The sequence below is a fragment of the Meles meles genome, chromosome 5, assembly GCF_922984935.1.
Source record: "Meles meles chromosome 5, mMelMel3.1 paternal haplotype, whole genome shotgun sequence".
In the NCBI taxonomy this organism is placed as follows: Eukaryota; Metazoa; Chordata; class Mammalia; order Carnivora; family Mustelidae; genus Meles; species Meles meles.
Genome location: NC_060070.1, coordinates 152,295,443 through 152,313,230, shown reverse-complemented (window position 1 = coordinate 152,313,230; position 17,788 = coordinate 152,295,443). Strand labels below are relative to the sequence as shown.

At 38.6% G+C, this 17,788-nt stretch overlaps 1 protein-coding gene and 1 pseudogene across 1 annotated transcript; one reads left to right on the top strand and one right to left on the bottom strand.

Moving 5' to 3' along the window:
* Positions 1 to 8,251: 8,251 nt before the first annotated feature.
* LOC123942555 (olfactory receptor 2W1-like) lies at positions 8,252 to 9,196 on the bottom strand. Its single transcript, XM_046006548.1, has one exon. The coding sequence runs from the start codon at positions 9,194 to 9,196 to the stop codon at positions 8,252 to 8,254; it is 945 nt and encodes a 314-aa protein (XP_045862504.1).
* A 3,622-nt stretch (positions 9,197 to 12,818) lies between these two features.
* On the top strand, positions 12,819 to 14,386 carry LOC123942265 (annotated as a pseudogene).
* The last annotated feature ends 3,402 nt before the right edge of the window (positions 14,387 to 17,788 follow it).

Here is a 17,788-nt window from a genome sequence, read left to right as displayed (position 1 = left end):
AATCTTGATTATTTCCCTTCTTGCGTGTGGAGTTGGTTTGATTTGTTGTTGATTCTCCAGGTCTTTAAGGTGTAGAGACAGCTGGTGTATTCTGGATTTTTCAGTCCTTTTGAGGGAGGTTTGTATGGCTATGTATATCCCCCTTAGAACCGCCTTTGCTGTATCCCATGGGTTTGGGACCAAAGTGTCTTCATTCTCATTGGTTTTGATGAATTAAGTTCATCTTTGATCTCCTGGTTGAACCAAGCCTTCTTAAGCAATGTGGTCTTTAGCTTCCAGTGTTTGAGTTCCTTCTGAACTTTTCCTTGTGATTGAATTCCAGTTTCAAAGCATTGTGATCTGAGAATATGCAGGGAATCATGTCAGTCTTTTTGTATTGGTTGAGTCCTGGTTTGTGATCCAGTATGTGGCCTATTCTGGAGAAGGTTCCATGTGCACTTGAGAAGAATGAGTGTTCTGTTGTTTTAGGAGTATTCATCTTTTCTGATGGAGGCATAATACTCCATAGTATATCTGGACAACATCTTTATCCTGCATATTCTTTTTTTATAATTTGATTTTATTTTTTTCAGTGTTCCAAGATTCATTGTTTATATCCCTCCATATTATCAAACCATAATGTTCAGCAAGGGCCACGGTCACCAAACTGTGGAAAGAACCAAGATGACCTTCAATGGACGAATGGATAAGGAAGATGTGGTCCATATACACTATGGAGTATTATGTCTCCATCAGAAAGGGTGAATACCCAACTTTTGTAGCAACATGGATGTCCTGGAAGAGATTATGCTGAGTGAAATAAGTCAAGCAGAGAGAGTCAATTATCATATGGTTTCACTTACTTGTGGAGCATAACATAGAACATGGAGGACATGGTGAGATGGAGAGGAGAAGGAAGTTGAGGGAAATTGGAAGGGGAGATGAACCATGAGAGTCTATGGACTCTGAAAAAGAACCTGAGGGTTTTGAAGGGGCAGGGTGTGGGAGGTTGGGGAACTAGGCGGTGGGTTATAGAAAGGGCATGTATTGCATGGAGCAGTGGGTGTGGTGCAAAACAATGAATAATGTTACACTGCAAATAATTAAATAAAATTTAAAAGATGTTGAGTGTTCAAAAAATAAATTTAAGAAAAAAATAATCTTTCATAAAAAAAAAAAAAACTTGAACTTAATCTCAGAAGAAAATTTGGAAGGAACACAGGTAACAGAACATCCTAGTAAAGAATGGATGTGTCGACCAGGAAATTAAAGAAGAATTAAAAATATTCATGGAAGTAAATGAGAATGAAAAGACAACTGTTTAGAACTTTGGGATGTAGCAAGGCCTGCCCTAAGGGAGAAGTATAAAGTAATACAAGCCTTTCTCAAGAAACAAGAAAAATTTCAAATACAGAACCTAATCTTACATCTAAAGGAGCTAGAGAAAGAACAGCAAATAAAGCCTACATCCAGAAGGAGAAGAGAAATAATAAAGATTAGAACAGAAATCAAAAGAACAGTAGAATAAAATCCCACAAACTGGGAGCTGATTATTTGAAAGAATAAGATTGATATACCCCTGGCCTAACTTATCAAAAGAAAAGAGAAATGACCCAAATAAGTAAAATCACATGAATGAGGGAGAGATCACAGCCAACACCAAAGAAACACAAGTAATTATAACAGAATATTATATGTTATGACCAATTAATTCTATGCCAAGAAATTAGGCAGTCTCAAAGAAGTGGATGCATTTTTAGAAACCTATAAACCACCAAAACTGAAACAGGAAGAAATAGAAAACCTGAGCAGACCCCTAAACAGCAAAACATTGAAACAATAATTTAAAAAAATCTCCCAATAACAAGAGTCCAGGGTCAATGCTATCCCATTGGAATACTCCCAAACATTTAAGGAGGAAGTAATACTTATTCTTATGAAGATGTTCCAGAAAAAGGAGTGGGAGGAAAACTTCCAAACTCATTTTATGAGGCCAGCATTACTTTGATCCTGAAATCACACAAAGACCCCATCAAAAAGGAGAATTACAGACCAGTATCCCTGATGAATAAGAGTGCAAAAATCCTTACTAAAATCGTAGCTAGTAGGATCCAACACTACCTTAAAAGAATTATTCACCATGACCAGGTGGGACTTATTCCTGGGAAGCAAGTTTGGTTCAACATTTGCAAATCAGTCAATGTTATACACAGTATCAGTAAAAGAAAGCTCAAGAACTATATGATCATCTCCATAGATGCAGAAAAAGCATTTGACAGAATACAGGATCCTTTCCTGATAAAAAGTCTCCACAGTGTAGGGATAGAGGGAGCATACCTCAATATCACAAGAGCCATATATTAAAAATCTACAACAAATATCATCCTCAGTAAGGAAAAACTGAGCATTTTCTCTAAAGTTAAGAACGTGACAGGGATGTCTGCTTTCACCACTATTGTTCGACATAGAACTGGAAGTCCTAGGTTCAGCAATCAAAAAACAAATAGAAATAAAAAGGCATCCAAGTAGGCAAAAAAGAAATTAAGCTTACTCTTCACAGATGAAGTCATACTCTGTAGAAAACGCAAAAGACTCCACCCCAAAATTGCTAGAACACATACAGAAATTCAACAATGTGGCAGGATATAAAATCAATGTACAAAAGCAACTTGCATTTCTATAATCTAACAATGAGAACAAAGAAAGAGAAATGAAGGAATCAATTCCATTTACAATTGCACCAAAATCCATAAGATACATAGGAATAAATCTATCCAAAGAGATAAATGATCAGTACTCTGGAAACTGTAGATCTCTCTCTCTCTCTCTTTTTTTAAAAGATTTTATTTATTTATTTGACAGACAGAGATCATAAGTAGGCAGAGAGGAAGGAAGAGAGAGAGGAGGAAGCAGGCTCTCTGCAGAGCAGAGAACCTGATGTGGGGCTCAATCCCAGGACCCTGGGATCATGATCTGAGCCGATGGCAGAGGCTTTAACCCACTGAGCCACCCAGGCGCCCGAAACTGTAGATCTCTTATAAGGAAATCGAAGAAGACACAAAAATATGGTGAAACATTCCATGCTCATGAATTGAAAGAATGAATATTGTTAAAGTGTTTATGCTACCCAGAGAAATCTACACATTCAATGCAATCCCTATCAAAATACCACCAACTTTTTTCACAGAACTGGGAAAAAGTCGTAAAATTTGTATGGAACCAGAGAAGACCTGAATAGCCAAAGAATGTTGAAAAAGCAAAGCAGAGGTGCCTGGGTGGCTCAGCTGGGCATCTGCCTTTGGCTCAGGTCATGATCCCTGACATCAAGCCCCACATTGGGCTCCCTGCTTGGTCGGGAGTCTGCTTCTCTCTCTCTTTCCACTGATCCCCATGCTCATACTCTCTTATGCTTTGTTTTCTCTCTCTTTTTTTCCTTCTCTCTCAAATAAGTAAATAACATAAAGTCTTTAAAAAAAGAAAGAAAGAAAACCGAAGCTGGTGGCATCAGAATACCCAACACCAAGCTATATTATAAAGCTGTAGTCATCAAGACAGCATGGTACTGGCACTGAAACAGACACATAGATCAATGGACAGAATAGCAAACCCAGAAATTGACCCTCAATGCTATGGTCAACTAAATTTGGCAAGGCAGCAAATACTATCCAATGACAAAAAGAGAGTCTCATCAATAAATGGTGCTGGGAACATTGGACAGCCACATGCAGAAGAATGAAACTGGACCACTTTCTTACAACATATATAAAAATAAATTCATAATGGATGAAAGACCACAATGTGAGACAAGAATCTATCACAATCTTAGAGGAAAACACAGGCAGAAACCTCTTTGACCTCAGCCACTGTAACTTCTTGCTAGACATGTCTCCAAAGGCAAGGAAAACAAATACCAAATGAACTATTGGGACTTCATCAGAATAAAAAGCTTTTGCACAGCAAAGAAAACAGCCATAAAGCCAGAAGACAACCTATAGTTGTGTGAGCCTGATAGTGGGAATTGTGGAGGGCACGTATTGCATGGAGCACTGGGTGTGGTGCATAAACAATGAATTCTGGTACACTGAAAAGAAATGAAAAAAATAAAAAAATTTTAAAAAGAAAGAAAACTAATGATGTATTTTATGGTGACTAACATAACACAATAATAAAAAAGACAACCTATGGAATGGGAGAAGATATTTGCAAATGTCTTATCAGATAAAGGGCTAGTATCCAAAATGTGTAAAAACTTATCAAAATAATTACTGAAAAACATAATCCAGTCAAGAAATGGGTAGAAGATATGAACAGATATTTCTCCAAGATGAATACAAATGGCCAACAGACACATGAAAAAGTGCTCAACATCACTCGGCATCAGGGAAATACAAATAAAAATCACAATGAGATGACACCTCACACCAGTTAGAATGGCTAAAATTAGCAACTCATGAAACAACATATGTTGGCAAGGATGTGGAGAAAGGGGAACCGGTTTACACTGTTGGTGGGAATGCAAGCTGGTGCAGCCACTCTGGAAAACAGTATGGAGGATCATCAAAATGTTAAAAATAGAGCTAACTTAAAACCCAACAATTGCACTACTGTGTATTTATCCAAAGGATACAAACACATTGATGTGAAGGGACACCTGCACCCCAATGTTTATGTCAGCAATTTCCACAGTAGCCAAACTATGGAAAGAGCCCAGATATCCGTCAAGAGATAAATGGATAAGGAATGGATGGTGTATATATACAATGTAATATTAATCAACCATCAAAAGTAATGAAATATTGTCATGTTCAGTGATGTGTATGGTTCTAGTGGGTATTATGCTAAATGAAATAAGATAGTAAAAATATTATCATACGATTTCATTCATATGTGGAATTTAAGAAACAAGACAGATGAACATAGGGTAAGGAATGGACAAATAGTATCATAATAATAATATGAAAAGTGAGAAGGAGGCAAACCATGAGAGACTCTTACTCTAGGAAACAAACTGAGGGTTGCTGGAGGGGAGGTGGGTGGGAGGAATGGGTAATTGGTTAATGGGCACTTAATAGAATGAATCCCTAAATTCTACCCCTGAAACTGATGATACAGTATATTATTTTAACTAAGATTTTAAAAAGAGTGCTTCTAAGAAAAAGGAATAATATTATAAAATTAAAGGGCTAAAAAATAGAGCTTCCCTATGACCCTGCAATTGCACTGCTGGGTATTTACCCAAAGATACAGATGTAGTGAAAAGAAGAGCCACCAATGAGAAGTACCCCAATGATTATAGCAGCAATGGCCACGGTCACCAAACTGTGGAAAGAACCAAGATGCCCTTCAACGGACGAATGGATAAGGAAGATGTGGTCCATATACACGATGGAGTATTATGCCTCCATCAGAAAGAATGAATACCCAACTTTTGTAGCAACATGGACGGGTCTGGAAGAGATTATGCTGAGCGAAATAAGTCAAGCAGAGAGAGTCAAGTATCATATGGTCTCACTTATTTGTGGAGCATAACAAATAACATGGAGGACATGGGGAGATTGAGAGGAGAGGGAGTTGAGGGAAACTGGAAGGGGAGATGAACCATGAGAGACTATGGACTCTGAAAAACAACCTGAGGGTTTTGAAGTGGCAGGGGCTGGGAGGTTGGGGAACCAGGTGGTGGGTAATAGAGAGTGCAGGTATTGCATGGAGTACTGGGTGTGGTACAAAAACAATGAGTACTGTTACGCTGAAAATAAATAAATAAATTTAAAAAAATGAAAGGACTAGAAGATAGTATTAAAGAAAGAATACTCATTTACGCCACAAGCTATTGACGCTTGGTGAGGCTGCAGGAGGTGCTGAGCGCTGGAAATGTAGCTAGGGAGACCGTGGGACAGATTTTTAAATGTTAATTTCACTTTGATGTGGAATAAAAAGGTAACATAATATTCAGCATGGGGCATGTAGTCAGAAACATTCTATTAACTTTGTAAGGTGACAAGTGGTAGGTGATTAGAGTTATTGCGGTAACCATTCTGCAGTATGTACGAATGTCAAATCCGCATTTTATACACCTGAAACTAATACACTGTATGCCAATGACAAAGACAGGGGCCCAGTGTTTTTTTTTTAAAGTCGATATTTGATGGAGTTATTATAAAACTTTCAGGTATACATTTGAAACAATGTAGGTATGGGAATCTATTTCTTTCATTTTCCAAATTTTATGACAGGTAAATACAGATCAGTTATTTTTGATGACAACTTTAGTACCTAATTTAAAATATGCTATAAATGTGAAATGCATATTGGATTTTTGAAGAATTAATATGAAAAATTGTAGACTCTCTTCTTATTTTTTTGTGTGGATGACATGTTAAAATGATATAGGTCAATGATCTGGATCTCTCTAGTGAAATAAAATATTTAATTCACAAAAGAATCCTCATTTATATTTATTTCATTTAGACAAAACTCCTCATTTCCTTCATCTCTTCTGAGAGCCTTGAGAAACCATTACCCACCTTCTTTCACACATCTATAGGAAAGAAATTAATTAAAGTCCACAAGACCATTTTAATTTTCTGTTTAGAAACTCAACATCTCCCTATTTTCTGTAACAGTTGTTCTAAACTTTTGTCTCATCACCTGAACTGTTGGTTAAGACAAATCAGTTTCTGGGTCCTTTCCCAGATGGTTGGTTCAGTAGGTCTGAGGTGAGTCTAAGAATGTCCATTCTGATAAAGAGCCAAGTGATGTGGTTGCTGCTGATTGAAGGACCACGCTACCTTACAGCAAAAAGCCCAACATCTTCATCAAGCCACGGAGGGTAAAGTTAGGCTACTCTAACTGAAAGACCACCAAAATAGAGTGGCTTTATTTAATATTCAATAATGTAGAAGGATTTCTTCTGTAATAATCTGGTGGCATTGAGAGGTGGTGGGTGGTTCTGATTCCATTTTATTGTTCTATTCCATGTTGTTTTTTCCACCAAAGCTAGTTACCTCCACACTCTCATTGCAACCAAGAGGAAGTGGGTGGGTTGGGGGGGGTGAGGGCAAATGATTTCATATTTGAGAAGATAACTCAGGAGTTGCACACTTTGTTTCCCTGGATTTTTGTTGGTGTAGGCCAGGCTCAGTTATGTGATATGCAGTACGTTGGCCAGGTGGCCAATTAAAACTATAAGCAGAAGGTGGAATGGGTATCAGTGGGTAGTTGGTCTCCACCACAAAGGCAATGTTGTAAGTATCAGCTTGATGAAAGAAGTGTTATTTTCAATAAAAATGATAATTCTGCAAAGAAAATAATCAGTATCCTGTTAATCCTATATTAACATAATGTGAAATATCTTCTTAATACTTTCTACATTTCTCTATTAGTATACTTAATCACATCTCATAACTATATATTTACTATTCTGTGGCCTGTGATTAGTCCTGAAGCATTTTAAATGTATGAATTGAAATTTCTTTATGTGTATTGAAGAACAAAGCCAAAGTTGGTGGCATCACAATTCCGGACTTCAAGCTCTATTACAAAGCTGTCATCATCAAGACAGCATGGTACTGGCACAAAAACAGACACATAGATCAGTGGAACAGAATAGAGAGCCCAGAAATCGACCCTCAACTCTATGGCCAACTCATCTTCGACAAAGCAGGAAAGAATGTCCAATGGAAAAAAGACAGCCTCTTCAATAAATGGTGCTGGGAAAATTGGACAGCCACATGCAGAAAAATGAAATTGGACCACTTCCTTACACCACACACGAAAATAGACTCCAAATGGATGAAGGACCTCTTTATGTGTCTGTATCTCTCTCTCATAACTTCTTTTCCCCCCCATTTAAAAATTTTAATTTATTTTCAGTGTAACAGAATTTATTGTTTATGAACCACACCCAGTGCTCCATGCAATACGTGCTCTCCACAATACCCACCCCCTCGCTCCCCCATCCTCCCACCCCCTGCCCCTTCATTACCCTCAGATTGTTTTTCAGAGTCCATAGTCTCTCATGATTCACCTCCCCCTCCAATTTCCCTCAACTCTCTTCTCTCATAATTTCTGTCTAATTCCTACTTATTTAGAAAGTCAGTACCTAATATTCAATAATGATTTTTTAAAAATTTAAAAATATTTCAGAAAGTCAGTACTTATTATTATTCTTAGTACATGGTAAACATCCAATAAATACACTTTGCATAAATGAATTGATTCATATTCTGTTGATAAAGGTCAATATTATTTTGTTAGTTCTCCTCCATCTAATTCATGACTTGGCTGACCATTTTTTGACAGACAGCATTCTCTTTACTGCGTTCTTTACATCTTTGTTTCTTAAAGTGTAAATCAGAGGATTAAGGGTGGGTGTGATGATTGTGTAAAAGAGAGAAAGGAACTTCCCCTCATCTTGGGATGTGCTATTCTGTGGCTTCATATACATGTAAATGATTGTTCCATAAAACAGAGTTACTACTGTGAGGTGGGAACCACATGTAGTAAGGACCTTACTCCACCTTCCTGCTGACTTGATCCTCACGACTGCTTGAGTGATTACTGCATATGAGATGAGAATTAGCGATAGAGGTGCTAGAAGAAGTACCACCCCGAGAGCAAAGACAATGACCTCCATTACTTTTGAGTAGATGCAGGCCATCTTGAGCAGGGCTGGCATCTCACAATAGAAGGTATCCAATTCCTGGTGCCCACTTCTTGGTAATTTCAAAGTCATGGAGCAAAGAATTAAGGCACTGCCAAGGCCACCTAACCACACAGTGAGCACCATATTCTGGCAAAGCTGAGGGTGCATTATGACCGTGTAGTGAAGAGGTTGACAGACAGCAGCATAGCGGTCATAGGCCATCACAGCCAACAGAAGACATTCAGTGGCTTCCAGGTCAAGGGAAAAGAAGAATTGGAGCACACACCCTCCATAGGTAATAGACCTTGTAGGACCCCATAGATTTACCAGCATCTGGGGGATAATGCTAGTTGCATAGCAGAGATCCAAAAAAGACAAATGGGATAAGAAGAAATACATGGGCATATGGAGCTGGGTGTCTAGGTAAGATACAAGAATGATGGTTGTTTTTCCTACCAGAGTCACAATATAGAAGATGAAGACTGCCCCAGAGATGATGGGTTCTAATTGGGGTCGATCAGAAAAGCCCAGCAGGATGAAATCTGTTGTGGAACTTCCATTGTTTGTGTCCATGGCTCCTTAGGAAAGTCTAGGAAACAAGATCGTGGTAATCAAAATAGCATCAGGCCTAGGCAGAAATAGCTTGCCATGTCGCTTACCATGAGCATCCCCAATTCAGTTGTTTGTGTGCTCTGTCCCATTTGGAACCCCTCTGTTAACACTCCCTGTGTTCATTGCCCAAAGCCTCTCTGTGTTTACTCAAAACCAGAGTGATTCTAAAAATAATATAGTAAACCTGTCACACTGAATTGTAAGTCATTGAAATGGTTTAATTATGCCATGAGACTTATAGTTCTGTGTGTTTTGGTTAAGTTATGAATCCATGAAATTAATAATATGATTTAAGATGCAGATATATTTTGAGAAAAATGAGAAATGTGTCCGAAATATTTTTCCTTCTTGAACGTGGGAGATAAGCCTCACTTGATCATGACAAATATTTCCCTTTTCAAAGGAGTGGCATATGGGATAAAAGTTTAAATGATCCATTTTCTTGGAGTAAGATCCACCATTTGGTAGCAGGATCAGTTTCTATATTCATTTCCAAAAGCATTAATTCCACCCATTATCACCACCACCACCAACAACCTCTTCCTCTTGTCCTTCCCATTGAACATTGTAGACACTGCTATTCCTAGATCAATTTTGATGTTCCCTACTATTGCCCCATTTTGTGCCTGCATTTTGGTGCTAGGAAAACTCATCTTTCTTATTAACTTCCATTGCCATGTACAGAGGCCCTGTGTTTTGGAATACCATTCACAACTGCCAATAAAGTATTTAAATAGCCTTACTGATTTGTTTCAGAGTTAAAATCCGAAGTAGTTCCAGAATCTTCCGGTTATCACATACATGCGGCAATCACCTGTGTCAGCTCCTGCTCACCTGGCCATTCAGCAAAAGTAGCAAGGTAGGTAACTTGATCAAAAAACAGCTCTTATAATGGTCAGTGAGCTGTTTTTCCACATATAATATACCAACTATCTGAGTCAATCCTCTGGTTGCTTTGGAACTCTATAGGTAAAACTCCATTTCAGTTTTAAATGAATACAGAAAGGTGACAGATATATATGTATTTTCCAGGTTTTGAATTAGCATATCATTAAATATATGGAAGTTTTAATGACTGAATTAGTTTATAAATATTTTCTATTATTTTGGTTTATAATTCTTTATGCCTATAATTTCTGACCATCAACTCCAGATTTAGGGTGCTTTATATTCATGTGTGTTTAGGGCCAAGGAAAAATAAATTTATTTGTTGCAGTTACAGTGAAATAAGGTAAATTACTTACTGTATATCATTGTACAAACAGTTGAATTAAAACATGAAAATGTTACAATCATGAAGAAGGAGCTGTTATTACCAGTAGTGTGTTATCACCATACTACCCAAGTAGTATGGGTTAGGGATATATTTTTTCTCAAAATGGGAACTTTATTTAATTAATGACTGTGAAGTTTTTATGTGGTGGATGCCAGCCATGCTGAGTATAGTGCTTATGTGCACAGATTCTGGACTCAGAGCTTGGTATCAAATCCCAGCTTCACTACTTGGCGGTAATGTGTCCTTGGGCAGTTATGTAATTTTTTACACCAGCTTCTTTACATGTTCAGTGAAGATAACAATATTCCTCAAAAGGTGGTGGTGAGGGTTAGTATTTGTAAAAACACTAGAAACCCTGTTTTGTTTATATTTAATTCTCAAAAGTAAAAATTATATTCACCTTCATATGTGGAACATAAGGATTAGTGCAGAGGACAAAGGGGAAGGGATGGAACACCTAGGGGGAGGAAATCAGAAAGGGAAACAAGGCGTATGAAACTCTTGACTCAGGGAAACAAACTGAGGGTTGAGGATAGAGGAGGGTGTGGGGGCATGGTGTAACTGGGAGATGGCCATTAAGAGGGGATTGATGTGATGAGTACTGGGTATTATATGCAAGTAATGGATCATTGAAGATTGTATAAAAAACTAATGATGTACTATACATTGGCTAATTGAATATAAATAAAATATAAAAAATTGTATTCACCTACCCAAAAATTATTATTATTCTATTCACTCCTTATTCTCTTCATTTTTCATGCTGGTGATTTCACTATGATGGTCTAGAACTGAACTTGAAATCGTTAAAATTTTACACTTATATAACTTTTCAAATGTATGAGCACTCATGTACACAAAAGTGCCCACAAGCTCGATGTATTACTGAACTGATAAACCCAGAGGCAAGAGATGACAGAGGACTTAGTTCTCAACATGCCTTGATTACAAAATGCACTGAGCATTCTTTGACCAAGCAAGATTGAGATAGTTTTGGGAATTAAAAAGCCAGAGAATTTTGGAGTTGAAATAGACTCAGAAAACATGACCCAGCCTTCTGTCTGACAAAGGAGGTCTTCCACAGAATGTTCACCTGTCTTCTATTTTCAGAACTTCATAGCTGTCCTTTAATCTTTGCTTTTTACTTACTCTTTATGTTAAGTCAGAGATTACTCTTTAACAGAGCACTGGATCTTTTTCTTTATTCTGGAAATTACATGGAATGAATCAATTCATCATTAATTCTTTATAAAAAAGTTTTGTTGCACAATGAAAGATAGATACAGAAAAATACAAAATCCTCAAGGAGTTAAGGTGAATATTATTATAACTAACATGCAGCTCAAGAAATAGAACCCTGGTAAGTACCCAAGAGCTTCTCTTTGTGCCTCAAGCAATCATTACCCATCCCTGTCCCTAAAGTATCCACTATTCTGGTGTTTATTATAATCACCTCCTAGTGTATAATAGCTTGATTACCCATATGTGCTTCTCTAGGCAATATTGTTTGGTTCAGCTCATTAAAAATTGTTTATATGGGGCACCTGGGTGGCTCAGTGGGTTGAGCCGCTGCCTTCGGCTCGGGTCATGATCTCAGGGTCCTGGGATCGAGTCCCGCGTCGGGCTCTCTGCTCGGCGGTGAGCCTGCTTCCCTCTCTCTCTCTCTGCCTGCCTCTCTGTCTACTTGTGATCTCTCTCTGTCAAATAAATTAAAAAAAATCTTAAAAAAAAATTGTTTATATGTCTTTTGCTTATATGTCCTTTTAAAAAATTTTTATTTTTTCAGTGTTCCAAGATTCATTGTTTATGCCCCCCCTCCTCAGTGCTCCATGCAATAGGTGCCGTCCTTGATACCCACCACCAGGCTCATCTAACCGTCCCATTCCCCTCCACTTCAAAACCCTCAGTTTTTTCTCAGAGTCCACAGCCTCTCACGGTTCATCTCCCCCTCAATTTCCCCCAATTCAGTTTTATATGTCCTTTGATATTAGAGCCTATTATCAAATATACGCTTTGATTTATGTTTCTAGAATAAGTGTTTGATGGTTGTCAGCTCTTCCTAACACTGTATGATGTTTAATTACCGTGTTTTTCTGTTTGCTATCCCTTTGACTCACCATGGTTTATTAAATGCCTTTGCTTTTGGTCCCATATGGAACTCGAGTTAGAAGAGATGAGTCCAGTTCCAAAACGGAGGGCCTTGATCCAAAGGAATCAGAGCAGTTGAGAAAACTGTTAATTTGTGGTTTGAGGTTTGAAACTACAGAAGATAGTTTAAGAGAACATTTTGAAAAACGTGGTACACTTACATATTGTGTGGTGATGAGAGACTCCCAAACAAAACGGTTCAGGGGGTTTGGTTTTGTCACTTATTCTTTTTTTTTTTTTAAGATTTTATTTATTTATTTGACAGAGAGAGATCACAAGTAGGCAGAGAGGCAGGCAGAGAGAGAGGAGGAAGCAGGCTCCCTGTGGAGCAGAGAGCCTGATGCGGGGCTCAATCCCAGGACCCTGAGATCATGACCTGAGCCGAAGGCAGCGGCTTAATCCACTGAGCCACCCAGGCGCCCCTTGTCACTTATTCTTGTGTTGAAGAGGTGGATGCAGCAATGTGTGCCTGACCACACAAGGTTGTTGGACATGTATAGAACCAAAGAGAGCTGTTTCTAGAGAGGATTCTGTAAAGCCTGGTGCCCATCTAACTGAAGAAAATTTTTGTTGGTGGTATTAAAGAAGATACAGAAGAATGCAGTTTGAGAAACTACTTTGAAAAAAATGGCAAGATTGAAACCAAAATAGTTATAGAAGACAGGCAGAGTGGAAAAAAGAGGATTTGCTTTTGCAAGTTTTGATGATCATGATACGGTTGATAAAATTGTTGTTCAGAAATACCACACTATCGGGGCACCTGGGTGGCTCAGTGGGTTAAAGCCTCTGCCTTCAGATCAGGTCATGAACCCAGGGTCCTGGGATTGAGCCCCACATCGGGCTTTCTGCTCAGCAAGGAGCCTGCTTCCTCCTCCTCTCTCTCTCTCTCTGCCTGCCTCTCTGCCTACTTGTGACCTCTATCTGTCAAATAAATATAATCTTAAAAAAAAAAAAGAAGCACTGGGTGTTGTGCAAAAACAATGAATACTGTTACACTGAAAAAATAAATAAAATGGGGAAAAAAAAAAGAAATACCACACTATTAATGGGCATAATTGTGAAGTGAAAAAGACCCTTTCTAAACAAGAAATTCAGGGGTGCCTGGGTGTTTCAGTGGGTTAAGCCTCTGCCTTCAGCTCAGGTCATGATCTCAGGGTCCTGAGATCGAGCCCCACATTGGACTTTCTGCTCAGCAGGGAGCCTGCTTCCCTCTCTCTCCCTGCCTGCCTCTGCCAACTTGTGATCTCTCTCTTTCTCTCTCTGTTAAATAAATAAATAAATGAATAAACAAACAAACAAATAAATAAATAAATCTTAAAAATATAAACAAGAAATGCAGTCTGCTGGGTCACAAAGAAACCTTGGAGGTGGATCTGGCAACTTCATGGGTCATGGAGGAAATTTCAGAGGCAGTAGTAACTTTGGTTGTGGTGGAAACTTTGGTGAAAGGGGAGGCTATGGTGGTGGTGGACCAGGATGTGGAAACCAAGGTGGTGAATACGGAGGTGGTGGTGGAGGATATGATGGTTACAATGAAGGAGGAAATTTTGGAGGTGGTAACTCTGGTGGTGGTGAGAACTATAATAATTTTGGAAGTGGTGGGCAACAGCAATCAAATTATGGACCCATGAAGGGGGGCAGTTTTGGTAGAAGAAGCTCGGGCAGTCCCTATGGTGGTGGTTGGATCTGGTGGTGGAAGTGATGGATATGGTAGCAGAAGGATCTAAAAAAATTTCCAGAAGAAAAGGGCTACAGTTCATAGTAGGAGAGAGAGCAAGGAGTTGTCAGGAAAGCTGCAGGTTACTTTGAGACAGTTGTCCCAAATACATTAGAGGAAATGTAAATTTTGCCACAGAAGGACCAATGATCCATAGTCAGAAAAGTTAATGCAGCTTAAACAGGAAACCCTTCTTGTTCAGGACTGTCATAGCCACAGTTTGCAAAAAGTGCAGCTATTTATTTATTTATTTATTTTTATATTTATTTTTATTTGTTTATTTACAGCATAACAGTGTTCATTGTTTTGGCATCACACCCAGTGCTCCATGCAGTACGTGCCCTCCCTATTACCCACCACCTGGTTCCTCAACCTCCCACCCACCCCCCCCGCACCCCCCTGCCGCCCCTTCATAACCCTCTGGTTGTTTTTCAGAGTCCATAGTCTCTCATGGTTCATCTCCCCTTCCAGTTTCCCTCAACTCCCTCTCCTCTCCATCTCCCCATGTCCTCCATGTTATTTGTTATGCTCCACAAATAAGTGAGACCATATGATACTTGACTCTCTCTGCTTGACTTATTTCGCTCAGCATAATTTCTTCCAGTCCCATCCATGTTGCTACAAAAGTTGGGTATTCGTCCTTTCTGATGGAGGCATAATACTCATTGTGTATATGGACCACATCTTCCTTATCCATTCATCCGTTGAAGGGCATCTTGGTTCTTTCCACAGTTTGGCGACCGTAGCCATTGAGTGCAGCTATTTATTAATGCAATGTACTGTCAATGAGATATACATTCCTGAGGTCTTTTATTTATTGTAGCTTTATCTTCTCTCCTTTTCATTGCATTAGGTAAATTGCCGTGTAAATTGTAGTAGTGGTGCCAGGAATAAAAAATTACGGAATTTTTAACTTAAAGAAAACCCCTTTTGTTATGAGTTGAGAACTGAACACAGTACTTCAGGTGTGCTATATACCACTAAAGAAGGCAGCAAACATCCACGATACACGTAGTTTCTAAAATTTATGTTAGTTTACCAGGTGGAAAACATTACCAGGTCAGTTTATGCCTTGGGTCCTGTAAGAACCCAGGTATCCTTTTCAGAAGTGTCAAGCCTGGAGTTATACTTCATGTAATTTAATGTCATAAAACCAAATACAGGAATTTTCATTCTGTGCTTGTAAATCTTTTCCATATTGGTTTTAGCCTTGGGCCAACTTTTAACTATTATTGTCATTTTAATCTGAAGGTGAATGTGACAAAAAATGAGAGAGCACAAGCTGAAGAAACAGATGTTAAAAAAGAGGTGTGCAATGTTTTCACTGAAACAGGTTTTTCATTTTTCTTATATGGACTCCATTTTCTAATAGTGTAGCATGAATTTACAAATTAATTTTTTCCTTGAAATGTGAGATGAATGAAGCAACATATTTAAATATAATTTGAATGTGCAGAATGACGTGGAGAGAAAATGATAAAAAAATTAGAACATATTTACGTTTCAGGAGGGAAGAATTCACATCTGTTGTGTTCTTATGTAGTCCAAAGATACCCATGTTTCCATGATGATGAGCCTTCATTTCACCCATAGTCAGGATTCTTGTTCGGCAACTTACTGAGTCCATGAAATACGGATTAGCCCCCACTTTCTTGGACTAACACCATGATCACATTTGCATTGAAATGCAACAAATGAACTAAGATTCCATGAGGTCTTTATTTAAATTGGATGTTGGAGGAAAATTAGACATGGGACTGGTAGAAATGTTGGTGAATTTGGTTTGCTAAATGTATTTTTGTTGTGATATTTGTAGTCTTTTCATACGTACTCCTGTTGGACACATTTGTAAGTGGATCTCGGCCCAATTAAACCAGGAGCCCTCTGCTGATCTATGCATGCTCCAAGTAGTGTTTACATAGGACTCTAAAGGCTAGAAGGCTAACATGGTGTAGCCCATGGGGACTGGTGCAAAGAGAGGTGATTAACAATTCTTAGACTATTATCAGAGGGTTATTCAAACAATTATTTTAGGAAAGCTTCTCTTAAGGCATGTTTCATCTTGTCTTTTTCTTTTTAGATATCCTCCATGGAAATTAATTTCAGAGATGAACCCTTTTTTTTTTTTCAATTGTGTTATGTTAGTCACCATAAAATACATCATTAGTTTTTTTTTTGTTTTTTTTTTATTATTTATTTTTATTTGTTTATTTACAGCATAACAGTGTTCATTGTTTTGGCATCACACCCAGTGCTCCATGCAGTACGTGCCCTCCCTATTACCCACCACCTGGTTCCTCAACCTCACACCCCACCCCACCCTCGCCACCCCTTCATAACCCTCTGGTTGTTTTTCAGAGTCCATAGTCTCTCATGGTTCATCTCCCCTTCCAGTTTCCCTCAACTCCCTCTCCTCTCCATCTCCCCATGTCCTCCATGTTCTCTGTTATGCTCCACAAATAAGTGAGACCATATGATACTTGACTCTCTCTGCTTGACTTATTTCGCTCAGCATAATTTCTTCCAGTCCCGTCCATGTTGCTACAAAAGTTAGGTATTCGTCCTTTCTGATGGAGGTATAATACTCCATTGAGTATATGGACCACATCTTCCTTATCCATTCATCCGTTGAAGGGCATCTTGGTTCTTTCCACAGTTTGGCGACCGTAGCCATTGCTGCAATAAACATTGGGGTACAGATGGCCCTTCTTTTCACTACATCTGTATCTTTGGGGTAAATACCCAGCAGTGCAATTGCAGGGTCATAGGGAAGCTCTATTCTTCATTTCTTCAGGAATCTCCACACTGTTCTCCAAAGTGGCTGCACTAACTTGCATTCCCACCAACAGTGGAAGAGGGTTCCCCTTTCTCCACATCCTCTCCAACACACATTGTTTCCTGTCTTGCTAATTTTGGCCATTCTAACTGGTGTTAGGTGGTATCTCAATGTTGTTTTAATTTGAATCTCCCTGATGGCTAGTGATGATGAGCATTTTTTCATGTGTCTGATAGCCATTTGTATGTCTTCATTGGAGAAGTGTCTGTTCATAACTTCTGCTCATTTTTTGATATGATTATCTGTTTTGTGTGTGTTGAGTTTGAGAAGTTCTTTATAGATCCTGGATATCAACCTTTTGTCTGTACTATCATTTGCAACTATCTTCTCCCATTCCGTGGGTTGCCTCTTTGTTTTGTTGACTGTTTCCTTTGCTGTGCAGAAGCTTTTGATCTTGATGAAGTCCCAAAAGTTCATTTTCGCTTTTGTTTCCTTGGCCTTCGGAGACATATCTGGAAAGAAGTTTCTGTGGCTGATATCGACGAGGTTACTGCCTATGTTCTCCTCTAGGATTCTGATAGATTCCTGTCTCACGTTTAGGTCTTTTATCCATTTCGAGTTTATCTTTGTGTACGG